The 18,376-nt window shown below is 45.2% G+C and overlaps 1 protein-coding gene across 10 annotated transcripts in view; it reads left to right on the forward strand.

The window, feature by feature from the left end:
* The window catches only part of CABIN1 (calcineurin binding protein 1), a 165,068-nt gene that overhangs the window by 19,783 nt on the left and 126,909 nt on the right, over positions 1 to 18,376 (forward strand). For all 10 annotated transcript variants that reach the window (XM_063704700.1, XM_004063169.5, XM_055375155.2 and 7 more), the window contains exons 2-7: positions 4,217 to 4,294; positions 4,862 to 4,954; positions 7,115 to 7,228; positions 9,923 to 10,057; positions 11,662 to 11,842; positions 17,844 to 17,973. In XM_063704700.1, coding sequence (XP_063560770.1) covers positions 4,292 to 4,294; positions 4,862 to 4,954; positions 7,115 to 7,228; positions 9,923 to 10,057; positions 11,662 to 11,842; positions 17,844 to 17,973 — 656 coding nt within the window. In that variant the 5' untranslated portion in view covers positions 4,217 to 4,291. The remainder of the gene's footprint in view (positions 1 to 4,216; positions 4,295 to 4,861; positions 4,955 to 7,114; positions 7,229 to 9,922; positions 10,058 to 11,661; positions 11,843 to 17,843; positions 17,974 to 18,376) is intronic.

An 18,376-nucleotide genomic window follows, 5' to 3' on the forward strand; every position in this document is an offset into this window, starting at 1 on the left:
CTTGGCATAAGTGCCACTCTCTGATTTTTCTCCTGCCTCTGTGGGGTGGCAGGGGGCAGGAGAAAAGTCAGTGTGGGTGTGACATGGGGAATCCCAGCTAAGTCTGCTGGTCTCTGGTCAGAGGAGCTCCACGCTAGTCAAGCTATTGTCTCCATTTTATATACAAGGACACCAAGGGTTGTAAAGGATCAGGGAGTCAGGTATCTGAGACACAATTCAGCCATGCTCTAAAATCTTCCTATTCCAAATCCAGTGTCCTTTCCATTTTTCCTTCTTACAACCCCAGGTCTAGGTAGGACAGCTGATTTTTACAGTAAGACAGTGGTGAAAAAAAATCGACCAATGGGTAGTTCCTGAGTGACTGCTCTGTCAGTGAAGGCAGCAGTTCAGACGGAGGCTATGTGATGCTCAGTGGGATTAGAGGTGTTTTGGGATTCAGTGCACAGAGCCCAGTGGGTGAGCAGCAGAGAGTGGCTGTGAAGTGGGGGTTTGAGAGGCTCTCCCACTTCTTCTAATCTCCAGTGGGCTCCATAGCTGGCCCCTGGGGCTATAAGTTCTGCTTACTGGGAGTCATCAGGGTGTGGCTTGAGCTGCAGGTCTGACCATGGGCTGTCGGCCTGCCTTGAGGATGACCAGAGCCTATCTGAGACTTTATTTGGAGTAATGTCTTTGTATTTTGAAAACAAGTTCAACTTTGTTCCTAATTGGAAACTATTCTATTGAATGTTTACTTCTGGATATTTAAAGAAATGGTAAAATATGCAAACAAAATTTACCATTTTACCCACTTAAAAAGTGTACAGCTCAGTGGCATTATGTACATTCACATTGTTGTGTTACCATCACCACCATCCATCTCCAAAACTCTCTTCATCTTGAAAAGTTGAAGTGCTATACCCATTAAAGAGTAACTCTCCATTGCCCTCTCCCTCTCTGGCGACCACCATTCTACTTTCTGTCTGTATGAATTTTCCTATTCTATTTTCCACCTATAAGTGGAATCATATAATATTTGTTCTTTTGTGTCTGGCTTATTTTACTTAGTGTAGTTTTTAAAGTTTATTTCATGTTGTAGCATGTGCTAGAGTTTCCTTCCTTGTTAAGTTTGAATAGTATTCTGTTGTATGTATACACCACATTTTGTTCATTCATCTGTTGTTGGACACGGGTTGCTTCTTACCTTTTGGCTATTGTGAATAATGCTGCTATGAACATGAGTGTACAAGTGTCTGTTCAAGTCCCTGCTTTCATTTATTTTGTGTATATAGCCAGATGTGGAATTTCTGGGTCATGTAGTAATTCTGTATTTAATTTTCTGAGGAACTGCCATACCTTTTTCCATAGTAGCTGCACCATTTTACATTCTCACCAGGAATGTACAAAGACTCCAGTTTCTCCAGGTCCTCATCAATACTTGTTATTTTCTGGCTTTATTTTGCTTTGATAACAGCCTAGATGGAGGGTTTTAATGCTATAGTTTCTACTTTTTTTCATATTGTATAGTGGTCTCAGTGTCCATTTTGGCATAGCTTATGATAAAGTTGCAGTTTCTGGCCAGGCACGGTGGCTCACTGTAATTCCATGCCTGTAATCCCAGCACTTTGGGAGGCCGAGGTGGGTGGATCACCTGAGGTCAGGAGTTCGAGACCAGCCTGGCCAACATGGTGAAACCCCGTCTCTACTAAAAATACAAAAAATTAGCCAGGCATGGTTGCAGATACCTGTAGTCCCAGCTACTCGGGAGGCTGAGGCAGGAGAATCGCTTGAACCCGGGAGGTGGAGGTTGCAGTGAGCCGAGATCGCGCCACTGCACTCCAGCCTAGGCAACAGGGAGAGACTCCATCTCAAAGAAACAAAAACAAACACAAAAACTGCAGTTTCCAAACTTTTGATTAGCAGTATTCTTTTTTTTCTAAATGTGGAACCCAGGAGATAAAACAGCTATCAGTCTAGGAAAGGTTTGAGTCTTCTTTGTCTGTGAGAAAGTACTTCCTTCCTTGCATGAACCCTTAAGAGAACTCAGAGCCTCTTGTGAAAGCCTGTGCTAGAAGTCATTGCTGTAAGCACTGGTGACAGTGGCAGTCATTTTAAATTTATTTTATTATTATTTTTAATAGAGACAGGGTCTCACCTTATTGCCCAGGCTGGTCTCAAACTCCTGGGCTCAAGCAGGCCTTCCGCCTCAGCCTCCACAAGTGCTGGGATTACATGAGCCACTGTGTCCAGCCCCTAGCAGTTATTTTAATTGATAAAAGTGGAGCACGTGTTCAATCTGTCTGTTTGAGGCTTATCCCACTGCCTGCTGGGCCGTTCCAGCCCCTTCTGCCAGCCTCTCAGCTAGGACTTTTAATGGGTCCTCCTCCTGCCCTCCCTGACGTATTTGGTAGTGTCCATATCCCCATCCCAGTTCCTCGGGCCAACCTCCCAGGTGTCAGGTCCTGTGAGTCTACCTCCTAGTGGGATTCCCCTTCATCCCTGCTGTCACGGGTCCATCTGGGATCCTGGCATCTTTTTAAAAATAAGAGCTTTATAATTTACATGCCATGTAGTTCCCCTAAAGTGTACAAATTCAGTGGTTTTTAGTATATTAACAGAGTTGTGTAACCACCACCACAATCAGTTTTAGAACATTTTTGTCATCCCAGAAAGAAACCCTAAACCCCTTGGTAGTTGCTCCCCAATTGTCCTTCTCCCCAAGCCCACTAAACCAGCGGTTCCCATCCATTTGGCACCAGGGACTGGTTTCTTGGAAGACAGTTTTTCCACGGACCAGAGGCAGAGGGCAGGGATAATTTCTGGATGAAACTGTTTCACTTCACATCATCAGGCATTAGTTAGATTCTCATAAGGAATGCACAACCGAGATCCCTCGCATGCACAGTTCGCAATAGGGTTTGTGCTCCTATGAGAATCTAATGCTGCTGCTAATCCGACAGGAGGCAGAGTTCAGGCAGTAATGCTTGCTCACCTGCCGCTCATCTCCTGTTCTGTGACCCAGTTCCTAACAGCCCATGGACCAGTACTGGTCTGTGGCCTGGGGGCTGGGGACCCCTGCACTAAACTATTTTCTATCTCTATAGATTTGCCTATTCTGGACATTTCATATAATTGGAGCCAGAAGATACATGCTATTTTGTATATGACTTCTTTCATTTAGCATAATGTTTTCAAGGTTCTTCTGTGTTGTAGCATGTATCAGAACTTTATTCCTTTTTATGATTGAATAATAAATACTCCTTTGTATGGACATACTTCATTTTATTTATCCATTCATCAGTTGATGGACATTTAGGTTATTTCCACCTTTTAGCTTTTAGAAATAATGCCTCTGTGAACATTCATGAACAAGTTTTGGCGTGGACATGTTTTCATTTCTTTCGGGTAGATACACATAGGAGTGAAATTCCCTGGTCATATGCTAGCTCTGTTTAACATTTTGAGGAACTAGCAGACTGTTTTCCACAAGGGTTGCACCAGTTTACATTCCCAGCAACAATGCATGAGATTCTAAATCTCCACATCTTTGCCAATCCTGTCATCTTTTGCAGCCTTCAAACTAGTCTGCCTATCTCTAATTATTTTTCTATTATCTTTCTAAAACATAGGCAAAACATTTTGTTCTCCCTAAAACACCCATTGGTTCCCTGTTGCCTACAGATAAAGTTCGTGGCCTCTGTGTTGTGACTTGGCCCTCAACTACCTTGCCATCCTCCATTCACATCCCTGCTCTAAGGCCTTGTCTCTAGTTTTCCCATCACACCTCGCTCTCCCTGCCTCTTTGCTTCACTGTCTTCCACTGCAGTGTATTCCATTCTTCAAGGCTTGATGCAGTAACTTACTCCTTTGCCTTCCTTAATCCCTTTGAATGAATTGTTCTTTGCTGCCTTTAGATGTTGCCTGTGTTTCTTTTCGTATCATTCAAGTTTTGGAAAAAATAATAGGCTTGTTACTTCTGCTAGCAGTGATCCCTGGGGGCAAGGATTGTTCTCACTCTTTTGTGTGCCTGGCACCTGATGCATTGCCAGGAAATGATGAATGCTATCGTAAGGGACCAAGGAGCTCCTTGTGTGTTAGACCACACCACTGTCCCAAGGCAGCTCTTCACTGGCCTGTCTGCATAGAGCTCAGGGAAGGACTGGTTCCTGGTGGACCTTGGCACTGTGACCTTCCTGGCTCTTCATAGGCCTTGTCTCAGTTCGTCCTATTTCCTTTCTAGGAGATTTGTCGACTGGGGCAACCTTTGCCAGTGATGAGAAGTGATGCTGCGTGGCAGTGCTGAATCTCTCTGAATATGGTAAGGACTGATGCCTGCCTATTTTGCGGACGTCAGCGTTCTTTTGTTACTTTACTCCTGGGGGCGAGGGGCATTTTCCTGTTAGACTCTGAAGGCTCTTATTATGGAGTAGCCTTCCTCCCAGGAAGGCTGTTGGCACCTTTGAGGGTGTGAGATTGCTTGCCTGGTGGTTGAAGCGGCTTGCAGGACCTTGTCACAGTTGCTGGAAAGACATAAAGTTAACATGTTTTGTTGAAATCTGTTGTTCCATTACCTGGGTCTTCTACTGTGTTGAGCTGTTGCTGGGGTGTCCCCAGTGTCTGTTGCTTTTACAGTGGACAGTACCCAGGACATACTTTCTGCACAGATTGGCATAACCCTCCCCGCTCACCCCCCCACCACCTGCCCTTCTTTTTTTTTTCTTTAGAGGATGATTTTTTTGTTCATTCCCCACATCTGAGAAGGCCATAGCTTTTCAAGGTAGAATAGATCATATGCTGGAGCAGAACTGTATTCATCTGTGGGTATTTGAAGAGATGACTGACATCTCAAAGCAACTTGTCTCTTCCACCAAACCCCTGTTTCTAGATTCGAATTGCAGCCTTAAATGCCAGCTCCACCGTTGAGGATGATCATGAAGGAAGCTTTAAAAGTCACAAAACCCAGACAAAGGAGGCTCAGGTACGTAATGCGAGGTCTTCTCTGTAGGTGGACCTTCTCATTTCTATAGATGGAACCTCATTTTAAATGCATTTAGGCGTCTCCTCAGTGGGGTTTTAGGGGGAAATTCCATTTTGAAAGATGGCTAGCTCTCCATCTCCTGTTAAACCTGTTTTACTTAGGAGACGATCATATTGAGGAGAAATTATATTTATTCTATCAGTGTATGTGAAGGCCAGCTCAGCTCCCAGGCCCACTTCCATGCACCCCATTCTTTGTGCAGCCCTCAGGAGTTGGGATACCCAGGGAATGGTAGAATATTAATGGTAGATGGTGTTTCGAGGTTCCCTAGTGTATTGCCCTCACTTTACAGTGTGATGAGACTCTTGAGGGGAGCAGCCTAGACTGGGATCACCCTCCAGGTCAGTGAGGGAGCCAGGTCCAACCTCAACTCCCTAGATCGTTGGTCAGTCCTCTTTCCCATGAGGCCTGGCATCTCTTCTTTCAGCCTTCTTCTTTCCATCCATTCATCTCCATACCCTTGTCCTATCCTAGTGTAATAAGAGTTTGCTCCTGCCTTTGTTTTCCCTGAAATAAACATATGCCTTCCCTTCCACCCCCCTGCATTTATGGTAGAAATCAGGACAGTTCCAGAGCTGTCTCAGAAGTCTACTAGTCACCTGTCCCTAGTCTGCAAGGCATGTCAGTGAGGCTCAACCTACCCAGTGCCCCCTGCCTCCCACAGGAGATTGTCATCCTCCCCAGGCAATGATCAGGCTATGGCAGAGTGGTGAGTAGAAAAACATGGAAACCAGGCTGGGTGCAGTGGCTCATGCCTGTAATCCCAGCACTTTGGGAGGCTGAGGTGAGTGGATCACTTGAGGTCAGGAGTTCGAGACCAGCCTGGCCAACATGGTGAAACCCCGTCTCTACTCAAAGTACAAAAATTAGCTGGGTGTGGTGGTGCACGTCTGTAGTCCCAGCTACTAGGGAGGCTAAGGCAGGGCAATAGCTTGAGCCTGGAAGGCAGAGGTTGCAGCGAGCTGAGATCATGCCACTGCACTCCAGCCTGGGCGACAGAGCGAGACCCCATCTCAAAAAAAAAAAAAAGAAAAGAAAACAATGGAAATCAGCTTTTGTTTGTTTATTTTAAGAGAGATAGGGTCTCACTCTGTTACCCAGACTAGAGTGTAGTGGCATGGTCACAACTCATTGTAACCTCTAACTCCTGGGCTCAAGCACTCTTCCTGTCTCAGCCTCCTGAGTAGTTTAGGACTACAGACACCAGGCCACCATGCTCAGCTGATTTTTAAATTTTTTTGTAGAGACAGGGGTCTCTCTATGTGGCCCAGGTTGGCCATGAACTCCTCGGTTCACACCTTGGTTTCCTAAAGTGCTGGGATTACAGATGTGAGCCACTGTGCCTGGCCTGCAATGGAAACCATTCACACTGAACTTTTTACTCACAACCCTTCTGATATCATATGTTTGGGGTATTTTTCCCCCACACCAATTCTCCAACTCTCCATATACCAACTGGGTGTCCTACAATTCAATTCTGACACTAGCTACACAGAGTTAGTGTCAGACTCCACAGCACTAACAGCTCATCCCACAAAACTGCGCTCACTTCAGATGCCAGTTGCAAGCGTTGAGTGCCAGGATACCTATACTTCTGTCCAGCCGGTCTATAAAATCAGGGATTCTCACCCCCTACCCCTTTTAGATTTGATAATTTGCTAGAACGACTCACAGGACTCAGGAAAACACTTTACCTACATTTACCAATTTATTATGAAGGATACAACTCAGGAACAGCCAAATGGAGGAGATATTTATGGCAAGGTATGGGGTGGATTCACAGAGCTTCCGTGCCCTCTCCAGGTGCGGCACCCTTCCAGCACCTTGATGTTGTTCACCAACTTAGCAGCTTTCTGAACCCTGCCCTTTAGGGTTTTTAAGCAGAGATTCCATCACATAGGCATGATTGATTAAATCATTGGTGATCAGCTCAATCTCCAGCCTCTCTTCCCTTCCTGGAAGTTGGGAGGTGGGGGAGCTGAAAGTTCCAGCTATCTAATCACATGGTTGGTTCCTCTGACTGTAGCCCCGCCTTACACACATTTTTGGCTTAAAAAAGACAGATCTTTATGCTGTATGAAAACATGTCTTGATTTGCAGGAAGCAGAGGCTTTTGCATTGTACCACAAGGCCCTTGATCTGCAGAAACATGACCGGTTTGAGGAGTCTGCCAAAGCCTACCATGAGCTCTTGGAGGCGCGCCTGCTGCGGGAGGTGAGGCATCAGCAGGCCAGGCAGTGTGCTGTGGTGGTTAGTGCATGGGCTGTGGGGCTGGGTACTCTGGGCCTTACCTCTGCTCTCCCATTTCTTGGCTGGGGAACCTTGAAAACATTATTTCACCTCTCTGCCCTTATCTCCCCACCTCTAGGTATCTGCCTCATTGAGTTTTTATGAGGGTTGAGTAAATCCAGTGAAGCATGTAAAATGATTCCTGGTGTAAGTGCTTGTTAAAGGCCAGCTATCCTTATTACTTAATCTTCACAACCACTCTGCCCAGTAGCTGGGTTTTACAAATGTGGAAACTGAGGCTTAGTGAGGTCTCGATGGCTCAAAGCCATCCAAGTAAGTGAAGCATTCGAACCAGGTTTGGAGTCCATGGTTTGCTGATACCTAATGATCCTACTGGCAGCACATTTTAGCAAATGCCATTTGAGTAAAAGACCATGAGCTTGGGAAGTCTGTATAGACATGCCATGGAGTTTTGAATATAGTCAGAAGGATTGGGGACACTGGTTACAGTAGAGAGGGGCAGGCAGAGCAAGACCTGGTCCCAGCATGGGGACTGTGGTAGTGGTGAGTGAGTTAATCCTCGAGTTGACTGGAGATGTCGACTGGAGGTTTGGGAATTGGTCCCAACCTGAAATTGATTTAGGAAGGTGTATATTTCATTAGGAGGAAAGGCGTTTGTTTTCAAGTTTTCATGTTTGTTTTCACCCAAACATGCAGATGATGTGCATTAAGGAAGCAGATAAGCTCCATGGGTATTAACTGGACTGCACAGTCCTTCAGTTGAGCAGAGTCTCCTACAGTGCTAGGCATGCAGACACTTACGACTCAAGCAAAAACCTTGATGGTTTTTGCTGCCGATGAGATAGAATACTGAGTTTTAATTGTCAGAAGAAAGCATCTGTTCCTTCTCTCACTCAAGGTTTTTCTTTGTATTCCTAATTATATAGCTTGTCAAGATTCTTTGGTTACTGGTTACAGTGCTTTGGAATTAGTGGTATGGGGCTTGTGACCTCCTCCTCTCCTGTTAGTAGGAAGTGGGTGAGGACCCAGAGAGGGAAAATTAGTTTATTCCATATTTACTGAGCTTTGGTTATGGACCAGTTGGTGGGCATGTTGGTCTTCCCTCTCAGGCCATGGTGGAATGCCAGGTGGGCCCAGCATCCAACAGTTGCTAGGCAGGAACCTTTTACCTAAGGGCACGGTCATGTGTCAGCCTTTTAGTTGTAGGTGTGTGCATCTTTCTGTGCACAGTGTATCACTTTCAGCCTTACAAGGTTGTTTTAGCACCCTCCTTTCTTATAATAGTAAAACATGCTCATTGTAAACAACGGAGAAGTACAGAAAATACATAGAACAGTTTCTTTTTACACTCATATTGCATTGACATACTTAATGTTAATTACATAATTACAGTTTTGCAGAAGATTAGCATAGATAAGCCCTGGACCCCAGCTGACTCCTAAGAAGCATTCACCCTGACTGGTGGGTGTCCTGGAGGGACTTGCTGGGGCAAGCCTTTCAGGGTGGATGGAGAGTGGTGCTGAATGTAGGTAGTCTGTTAGGTGGAGGTTAGTTAAAAGCATCCACTGTTATGTGCATGTGCATGTGTATTGCTGATTGTTTAGTTCGAAGTAGACTCACTTAGTCTCTGTAAATTTGTTCCCACTATTCTTTGAAGAGTTCTGTACCTGGAGGGGCAGAGGTAGCTGGGATCCAGCCCTGGTCAGCTGGTTCTTGGGGGCCTTTTTGTATAAGTCAGATGACGGTAGAAGATAACTGAATGGGGCTTCATTTGAGCTTCTCAGTCTTAAAGAAGTTCCTTAAGACCTCCAAGGTAGGTAGATTCTTGGATTAGTCAAGGGATGCTTCCTGAGGGTGGCATGTCTTCAGATCTTACCTGTTCAGAACATGAAGAGCAATGTGTGGAAGCCAGCTGTCCCAGGAAAGAGCTTCTTGGTGCCCGTGAGTTTTTCTGTTAGAAAATGTTTTAGTCTTTGTCCTGTGGTTGGAGCAATAGTTTTCTAATCAGCAGTTTCTTAGAATATGAGGTCATTAAAGCATTAAAGCTGTAATGAAATAACTTTTCATATTAAGCATATTTGCAATTCTGATGGTCTTTCAGCTCACTTTAACTTTTGCTATTTAGGGTAGGAATTATTTTTGTTAATTACAGAGGTCAGACACTAACATTTTAGTTAAATTAGCAATTGTCTATGCTCATATGATGAGTTATAGAGTTGGGAGCTCAGCCTCTTGATTCCTAATCCTGGAATGCCTGCAGTGAAGCTCTAGGCCTTCTGCCCCCAGGCAGCCTGCTCATACTTTGTCTTTTATCTTATACCTGGAGCTGCTGACTGGGTCTACCTATGCTGTAAATGTTATTCGCTAGGCTTGAACCCTCAGGCATGGCAGTAGTGGTGGGGCAGCTTCTCTCTGTTGGATGCCCAGACTCTCTGCAAACTATTAATACCTCAGGGTGGTCTGTTCTTCTCTGTGCGCTTGGAGTAGGAGTGGTCTTATAAGAACACGTGGTGCAGTGCCTTCATTTTCCAGTGATGGACAACACTAGACTGGCTCAAGGGCCTGCAGCAGAGGGCCAGCCTGAAAGCCAAGTATCCTGCTGGCTGCTTGCTGAGGCTTCAAGGTCTAGTTGTCACTTCTGTTCTGTTTTGTTCACAGGCAGTTTCATCCGGTGATGAGAAAGAGGGGTTGAAACACCCTGGGCTGATACTGAAATATTCCACTTATAAGAACTTGGCCCAGCTGGCAGCCCAGCGGGAGGATCTGGAGACAGCCATGGAGTTCTACTTAGAGGTGTGGTTTTGGCAGTGCTTAGCTACCTTGGTGTTTTGAAAGCTCTTGGTGGAGGGGATGAGGTTGGGGTCTTGTGGGCCAAAAAGAAGAGTTTGTAGTGGTGGATCACCAAGCTATAGTACCCAAGGCTCTAGGGTAGGTCCATAGGTGATAACAATTAGTACTGACCAGGCCTGGAGAGCAGGGGCTGGGGCAGAGCCCATGCTTGGATGCAGAGGCCTGCGTGTGAATTCTTTCTTTGCTGCTCAGTGCATGTGTGGCCGTGAGTGAGTTATTCAGTCTCTTGGTATCTCTAGGTCTACACCAATATAGTGGTAATAATAAAAAAGAGCATAGTTGTGAAAGTTAAATGAGTTGGTATGCATAATAGTATCAAAAACAAAGTCTGAAACTGAGCATTCAATATATTAATACTTCCAGTCATAATAGTATTGCTGTTATTTCATGTTACTATCAGTCTGTCTGTGGGCACCTCTAAAGCACCAGACACTGCGCTGTTTGCTTCCTATGCATACACTAATCCTCATGCCATCTTGCAAGGAAGGAGTCTTTATCCTCACTTTAGTGATGAGGAAATGGAGACTCAGGATCATTCTGCTAATCAGTGTTGCAGCAGGGATGTGAACCAAGGTTTGTCTTCAAAGTACATGAGTTTTCTTGAATCCCATAAGACTCTCATTTTTTCAAATTGTTATAAAGACAGGGTCTCAGTCTGTTGCCCATGCTGGAGTGCAGTGGCACAATCAGGGCTCACTGCAGCCTTGACCTCCCAGGCTCAAACGATCCTCTGACCTCATGCCCCCAAGTAGCTGGGACTATAGGCATGCACCACCACCACACCCAGCTAACTTTTTGTATTTTTAGTAGAGATGGAGTTTCGCCATGTTACCCAGGCCGCTCTCGAACTCTTGGACTCAAGCATTCTGCCCACCTCAGCCTCCCAAAGTGAGATTACAGGTGTGAACCACCATGCCTGGCCATATTTTCTTTTCTTTCTTCTCCTTTTACCTATTAAATATGTAAGGAATACAGATATTCAGATTGACAAAATATATCAAGACAATGGGGAGACTGAGGCAGGAGGATCACTTGAGGCTAGGAGTTTGAGACAAGCCTGGACAACATACTAAGACCGTGTCTCTACAAAAAAATAGAAAATTAGCTAGGTGTGGTGATGTGCCTCTGTAGCCTCAGCTACTCATGAAGCTGAGGTGAGAGGATTGCTTGAGCCCAGAAGTTTGAGGATGCAGTGAGCTATGATCACACCACTGCACTCTTGCCTGGGCAGTAGAGTGAGACCCAGTCTCAAAAAAGAAAAATTTTTTAAAAAAATTCTAAGTTAAATAACTTGGTCCCTGTAACTTTTTATATGCTATTATCACTCTAGATCTTGGAAACGTGCAACTCCAGGAAAGATGAGCTGGCATTGCTTGTCAGTTATAAGATAGTCATGGCACTTTTGCCATTTCCCTGGGAAGTTCAAGTGGCTGTGCCAGTGCTGTGCTCCTCCCATCCCCGGGGTGCATATTCAAGGAGAGATCTGAGTGTGTGTGTGTGTGTGTGTGTGTGTGTGTGTGTGTGTCCTCTGCTTGTGTTGCTTCCAGGCAGTGATGCTGGACTCCACAGATGTCAACCTCTGGTATAAGATTGGACATGTGGCCCTGAGGCTCATCCGGATCCCCCTGGCTCGCCATGCTTTTGAGGAAGGGCTGCGGTGCAATCCTGACCACTGGCCCTGTTTGGATAACCTAATCACTGTCCTGTACACCCTCAGTGATTACACAAGTGAGTCCATGCTTTGATGCTTTCTTCCACGTGCCAGTGGTTTTTGGAACAGCAGAGGAAAGGCAGTTTGGGTAAACTGAAAGCCAAAGTTAACACTGAAGGGGTTTGCCAGACTGTCAGGGAGAATGGCGATGTTCTTAGATTTCTGCTTTATTCTGCATCTCTTTCTTGATTTGTTAAATGCCTTGTAGTAATAAAGTAGCATGTTTTCTGAATGATTTTACTTTTTTTTTTTTTTTTTTTTTTTTTGCTTTGCAAGGTTTTGTTTGCTTGACAGAAGAAGTGGCTATCTTATTTCCTCCCTGCACTGTCCCATTTTGTGTGTCTTAGTCTGTTTGGGCTGCCATTAAAAAAAAATACCATCGATTGGGTGGCTAAAACAGCAGAAATTGTCTGGGTATGTTGGCTCACGCCTGTAATCCCAGCACTTTAGGGGGCCAAGGCAGGCAGATCACTTGAGCCCAGGAGTTTGAGACCAGCCTGGGTAACATGGTGAAACCTTGTCTCTTCAAAAAATACAAAAATTAACTGGACTTGATGGTGCGTGACTGTCATCCCAGCTACTTGGGAGGCTGAGGTGGGAGGACTGCTTCAGTCTGGGAGGTCGAGGCTGCAGAGAGTCGAGGTTGTGCAACCGCATTCCTGTCTGGGTGACACAGTGAGACCCTGTCTCAAAAACAAAACAAAACAAAAATAAATATTATCTAAATCAGATGTGGGTAAGACTTGAGGTACAATTCGTCCTGAGACAAAATTCCTCTCCAGTTGTAAACTTGTGAATACAGATAAATTAATGTGCTTCCAAAATATAATGGTGGGACAGATAGAGGACAAACATTTCCATTCCAACAGGGACAAATAGGAAAGCAGGAAAGTGTGATGGGTCCCAAAACTTAGCAAACTTAGCAAGGCAAATTTGAGGTCCTGAGGCTCAGGAATAATTCTCTTTGACTTGATGCTCCGCCCTTGATGCCCACTGAGGTGGCAACATCACCCTCATGGTACGTGGGTGGAGGGACAAGCCCCACCCTTTTGTCTGGGCAAGGGCTCTACCCCTAAGATGCTAGGTTGAGACATCCTGGCCTATGCAAACTGGAGAAGTAGCCCCACCCTTTAAGGAACTAGCCCTAGCCTCTTGGTCTGTGATGGGAGTGGCGGCTCAGATGATCTTTGAATCATCTTTGAGGTTCTTCTTCCCTTTCCTTGAAAGATAACATATATTCTTGACTTTCTTTCATTCTTTCTCATTTTTTCTGTTCCCGTTAGTCCCCATTAGCAGTGTTTCTGCCAGTATAATCCCACCTTTCTGGCTTCTGAGATACCTGATTAAATCTGTGGTTCATGCCCACACTGATCTTATAAGAAAATTGTTGGTCAGTCACACTCATAGTGTTCTCAGAACAAACTTTCTCAATTTTTGCAATATGGATAGACAGAATTTTCTAAATCTTTAAGTTCTGGTTCCTTTTTGCTTAACAATGCCTTCTTATTTTTTCTATTTTAGCATTTCACTATAAGCAGTCAGGAGGAACTGGGCTATGTCTTTAATACTTTGCTTAGAAGTCTCAGCAAAATAGCCAATGTTATTGCTCACAAGTGCTACCTTCTACCAAACACTAGAACATAGACGTAATTCAGCCAAGTGCTTTGCTACTTTATAACAAGGATCACCTTTTCTTCATTGTCCAATAGCGTGTTCCGTATTTCCATTTGAGATCTCAGCAGAAATGTCCTTGATGTTTATATTTCTACCAACATTCTGTACATGATTATTTATTCTATAGTAAGATGGAAGCCGTCTCTGTACCTCTTCTCTTCTTTCTGACTTCTCATCAGAATCACCTTTTTTTTTTTTTTTTTGAGATGGAGTCTCTGTCACCCAGGCTAGAGTGCAGTGGTGCGATCTCGGCTTATCGCAAGCTCCACCTCCCGGGTTCATGCCATTCTCCCGCCTCAGCCTCCAAAGTAGCTGGGACTACAGGCACCCACCACCAAGCCCGGCTAATTTTTTGTTTTTTATTTTTAGTAGAGACAGGGTTTCACCGTGTTAGCCAGGATATTCTTGATCTCCTGACCTCGTGATCCGCCTGCCTTGGCCTCCCAAAGTGCTGGGCTTATAGGCGTGAGCTGCTGCGCCCAGCCCAGTATCACCTTTAACAATCCTTACATACCAATATTCACTTTTTCCAGTGTACACTTTGAAACTCTTTAAGCTTATACCCAGTTCTAAAGCTCTTTCCAACACCAGGTGTGGTAGCTACAGGTAGCATGCCTGTAGTCCCAACACTCTAGGAGGCTGAGATGGGAGGATCACTTGAGCCCAGAAGTTCAAGAACAGCCTGGGCAGGATAGTGAAACCCCATTTAAAAATACTTTTTTTTTTTTTTCGTTAACTGGGCAGGGTGGTGCACACCTGTAGTCCCAGCTACTTGGAAGGATCACCTGAACCTAGGAGTTAGAGGTTACAATGAGCCATGATTGTGCCACTGCACTCCAGCCTGGGTGACAGAGCGAGACTCCGCCTCAAAAAAAAAAATTGTTTCCACATTTTTAGGTATTTGTTACGACAGCAGCCCACTTGTTGGTACCACTTTCTGTCTTAGTTAGTTCATGCTGCTATAATAAAATATGATAGATTGGGTAGCTTAAACAAGAATTTATTTCTCTCAGCTCTGGAGGCTGGAGAGTCTTTTTTTCTCTTCCTTTTAAAAAGACAAATAGGAACAGGATAGAATGTGTTGAGATAGATGAGGCCTCGCTCAACCTTCTCACCTCCAGTTCTTGTTCTCCATAACCACTTTTTAAATCTTTTTAATTGAGGCAAAACATACATACAATAAGGTACATAAATCTGAGACCTGTCAGTTTGTATATGTGAAAACATGTCAAGATACAGAACATGTGCAGCGCCCCAGAAGGCAGGTTACTTTGGGTCCCTTCCACTTTTTACAACCTCCTAAGGCAACCTTGATTTCTCCTTTTTGTCACCAAACATGAACTTTGCCTGTTGTTGAACTTCCTCTAGGTAGAGTCAGGAAGCTTGTAGCGTGTGCTTTCCTCAGGCTGGCCCCTTCTGCTTGTCATCCTGTCGGTGAGCGCACCCATGTGGGGCACAGCAGTCTCTATGTCTTGTTATTTTGTGTGGTCTATTATGTGCATTTGCACAATGTAGCCATTCTGTACATGGGCAGTTGGGTTATTTCCAGATTTGGGTTCTTAGTCATAACCTGCTATGAACATTCTTGTATATGTCTTTTAGTGAACATATGCACTCGTTCTGTAGATTGCCCCTCATTTCACTCCCACCAGCAGAATATGATAGTTGTACAGGGCTGTGTTTTGACTCTAGCAGTTTCTTCTTCTGGAGGCTTTGAGTCTCTTCTTGGGTGCTCCTCCCACAGTTTGGGACCATCTTTGGGGTTCAGCCTTCCTTCCCCAACTGACTTCTTTAGTTCTTTGCACCCCTCTCTCATTGTAGAAGAAGTTATGCTTGGTAAACTCAAGTCTTTGTGGGAAGATTTAGGTTGGAGTATTGTATTAGGGTTCTCCAGAGAAACAGAACCAATAGGATGTATGTACATATATAGAAAGAGATTTATTGTAAGGAATTGGCTCATGTGGTATTGGTAGCTGACAAGTTCCAAGATTTACAGGGTGAGTCAGCAAGCTGCAGACCCAGGAGTGATGGTGTATATATAGTTCTAGTCCAAGTCCAAAGGCCTGAGGACCAGGAGAATTGATGGTATAGTTTCAGTCTGTAGGCTGGCAGGCCCAGGAAGAGCTGATGTTTTGGTTTTAGTGAGAAGGTAGAAAAATACCCCCCAATGTCCCAGCTCAAAGGTAGTCAGGCAGAAAAATTCTCTTATGCGGGGGAGGGTCAGCCTTTTTGTTCTGTTCAGGCCTTCAACTGATTGGATGAGGCCCTCCCACATTAGGGAGGGCGATCTGCTTTACTCAGTCTGCTGATTTAAATGTTAATCTCATGCAAAGACACCCTCACAGACACACCCAAAATAATATTTGGCCAAAGTCTGGATATGCTGTAGCCCAGTCAAATAGACACATACAATTAATCATAACAGGGACTGAACTGATACATACACCTGTGAGAGCCCTGATAGATTTGACAGTCATTTAAAACAAAAAATTAAAGCAGCATGTTAAATTGACTCTCAGTGGCATTTTATGTATTTGATATGAGTAGGGAGGGATGCTGCTGGGTTAAGGCCTGCGGACTGCCTCTTGTTCTGAGACTTCCCAGGCCTTCCCTCTACAGGACTGTAGGGTGGCTAGTGAGTTTAGCTTAATGCAGCTAATGTGCCTACTGAGAACCAGCATCATCCAAGTGCTCAGTGCCTTCTGGGTTTTCTCTCTGGAAGTCACTGATGGCTACCCTTCAGGTTTCATGTGGTCTCAGAGAAACCATGTCCCTTATTTGTCTAATGCAGGCACCTTTGGACCATCTATTGAGCAGCTTGGACTGTGCTGGGATTATACAGACCTCTCCTTGCTCACAGGCTGCACAGCCTTTGTGCACCTTGGGGCGTGTGGCCCTGCTGAGCATTGTGGCCAGTCTCTGCTCTCTCTCCCAAGCACACTAGGAGCGCATCACTTTCTCCTCTCCCAAGGCTTCCATGCGCAGATTTCTACTTCTGCTCTGGTTTTCCTCTGTTTGTTGCTTCTCACTCCTAGGTGCTTCATTTTCTAGTTATTCTTGATAGGAGTGACTTGCAGTCTACCTGCACCAAACTGAGAAGCTGGGCAGGGCATGATAGTGGTCCCAGTGCCCGGGCAGAGCTGGCACCCTGCTGCAGTGTTCTGTTTCTCTGTGTGTTCACTGGTGAGACCTGGACTGTTCCCAATTACAAGTGCTGAAAGCTTTTGTAATTTATATCATAGTTCTGCTTTGTGAATCCATGCCATCCCATTTTTCTGTGTGTTTACCTGTTACTGTCTCCATTCCTGGAGGAGCTGGAGTTGGCACAGGCTTTCCAGATCAATAACTTGAGGATGCTCATTATGACATTAACTTGAGTGATGTACATGTCTTAAATTGTAGGCAGTAGCTTTAATAATAGGTTTTTTTTTTTAGAAAAAGGAGGAAAATTGGCAAATACAGGTAAACAAAATTCAATAAGTTTTATGTGTATAGCGGAGTCACACTATGTGACCTCTTTTGTCTCCTGCTTCTTCCCAGTACTGTATCTTGGCCTTCTTTCTGGTCAGTAAGCACACTCCTTGACCATCTATGTAGTGGCTGCTTGGCAACCTATTGTGTGGAATTGGACATACTTTATTTAACCAGGTGCCATGGTGGAACAGAGTGGTTTTGAGATTTTTTTTTTCCTTGAAACAGGGTCTCACTCTATTGCCCAGGCTAGAGTATGGTGGTATGATCACAGCTCACTGCAGCCTCTACCTCCTGGGCTCAAACGATTCTCCCACATCAGCCTCCTGAGTAGCTGAGACTGCAGGTGCACACCAACATGCCTGACTAATTTTTGTATTTTTTGTAGCGATGCGGTTTCATCATGGTGCCCAGGCCGGTCTCCAACTCCTGGGCTCAAGCGATCTGCCCAACTTGGCCTCTGGAGTGCTGGGATTATAGGCATGAGCCCTGTGCCTGGCTATTTCCAGATTTTTTGAAGGCTGTTTTCCAATTAGCCAATAGATAATCACTGTGAGCCCTGTTGGATTTTTGCAGTAGTTTCTAGAGGTGGGATTCCCAGGTCATCGAGGATCTGTGTGTAATTGCCTATGGTCCTCCAAAAAGATCCTACGGTCTGTCCTCTGCCAGAATCTTTGGGTCTGCTCACCTTGCAGTGCCCAGTCTACTCTGGGTCTTATTACTAACCTGACTGAATTAGTTAAAGTGGTATCTCATTATTTTTTACCAGGCATTTCTTTGATTCTAGGAGCAGGATTTTCCTGATGTTAACTGGCAAGGCCAGAGCTTCTGAGTGCGGTCTCAGAAGTCATAAACTGTCTCTTTCCCCGCCAGCATGTCTGTACTTCATCTGCAAAGCTTTGGAGAAGGATTGCCGGTACAGCAAAGGGCTGGTCCTCAAGGAGAAGATTTTTGAGGAGCAGCCTTGTCTCCGGAAGGACTCTCTCAGAATGTTCCTCAAATGGTAAGTCCTGCCTCTTCCCATGCCATGTGTGCACGCTTACTGTGTGGTTGGTGAAGGTTAGGAGCACACCACATTCTCCCCTCAGGTCCCATGGATGGAGCCCCTGTGCTCTGGGGCTTCATGCCCTGCTGCAGCCCCTGATCTAGTGAACTGACCTTGGACTGCCTTGTTGATCACCCACCTCTACCTAATCTTGGCAAGGCCTCCTCAGGCTGCCTGCTGCCCGCCTCTCCTGCTGTCCTGCCAGCTTTCAGTGTTTGCTAGCTCTCCTCTGGATGCTTGGGGCAGCCTGCTGCCCAGCTTGCCTCCTGCCTTTCCCCTTCCCAGGGTTTTGTTCTCAGTGCTGCCCGAGTTCAGTGTCCCAAACGTGCCTCTGATCATGTGCCACCCCTGCCTTGCCTCC

Source organism: Gorilla gorilla, chromosome 23 (assembly GCF_029281585.2).
Source record: "Gorilla gorilla gorilla isolate KB3781 chromosome 23, NHGRI_mGorGor1-v2.1_pri, whole genome shotgun sequence".
Taxonomy (NCBI): Eukaryota; Metazoa; Chordata; class Mammalia; order Primates; family Hominidae; genus Gorilla; species Gorilla gorilla.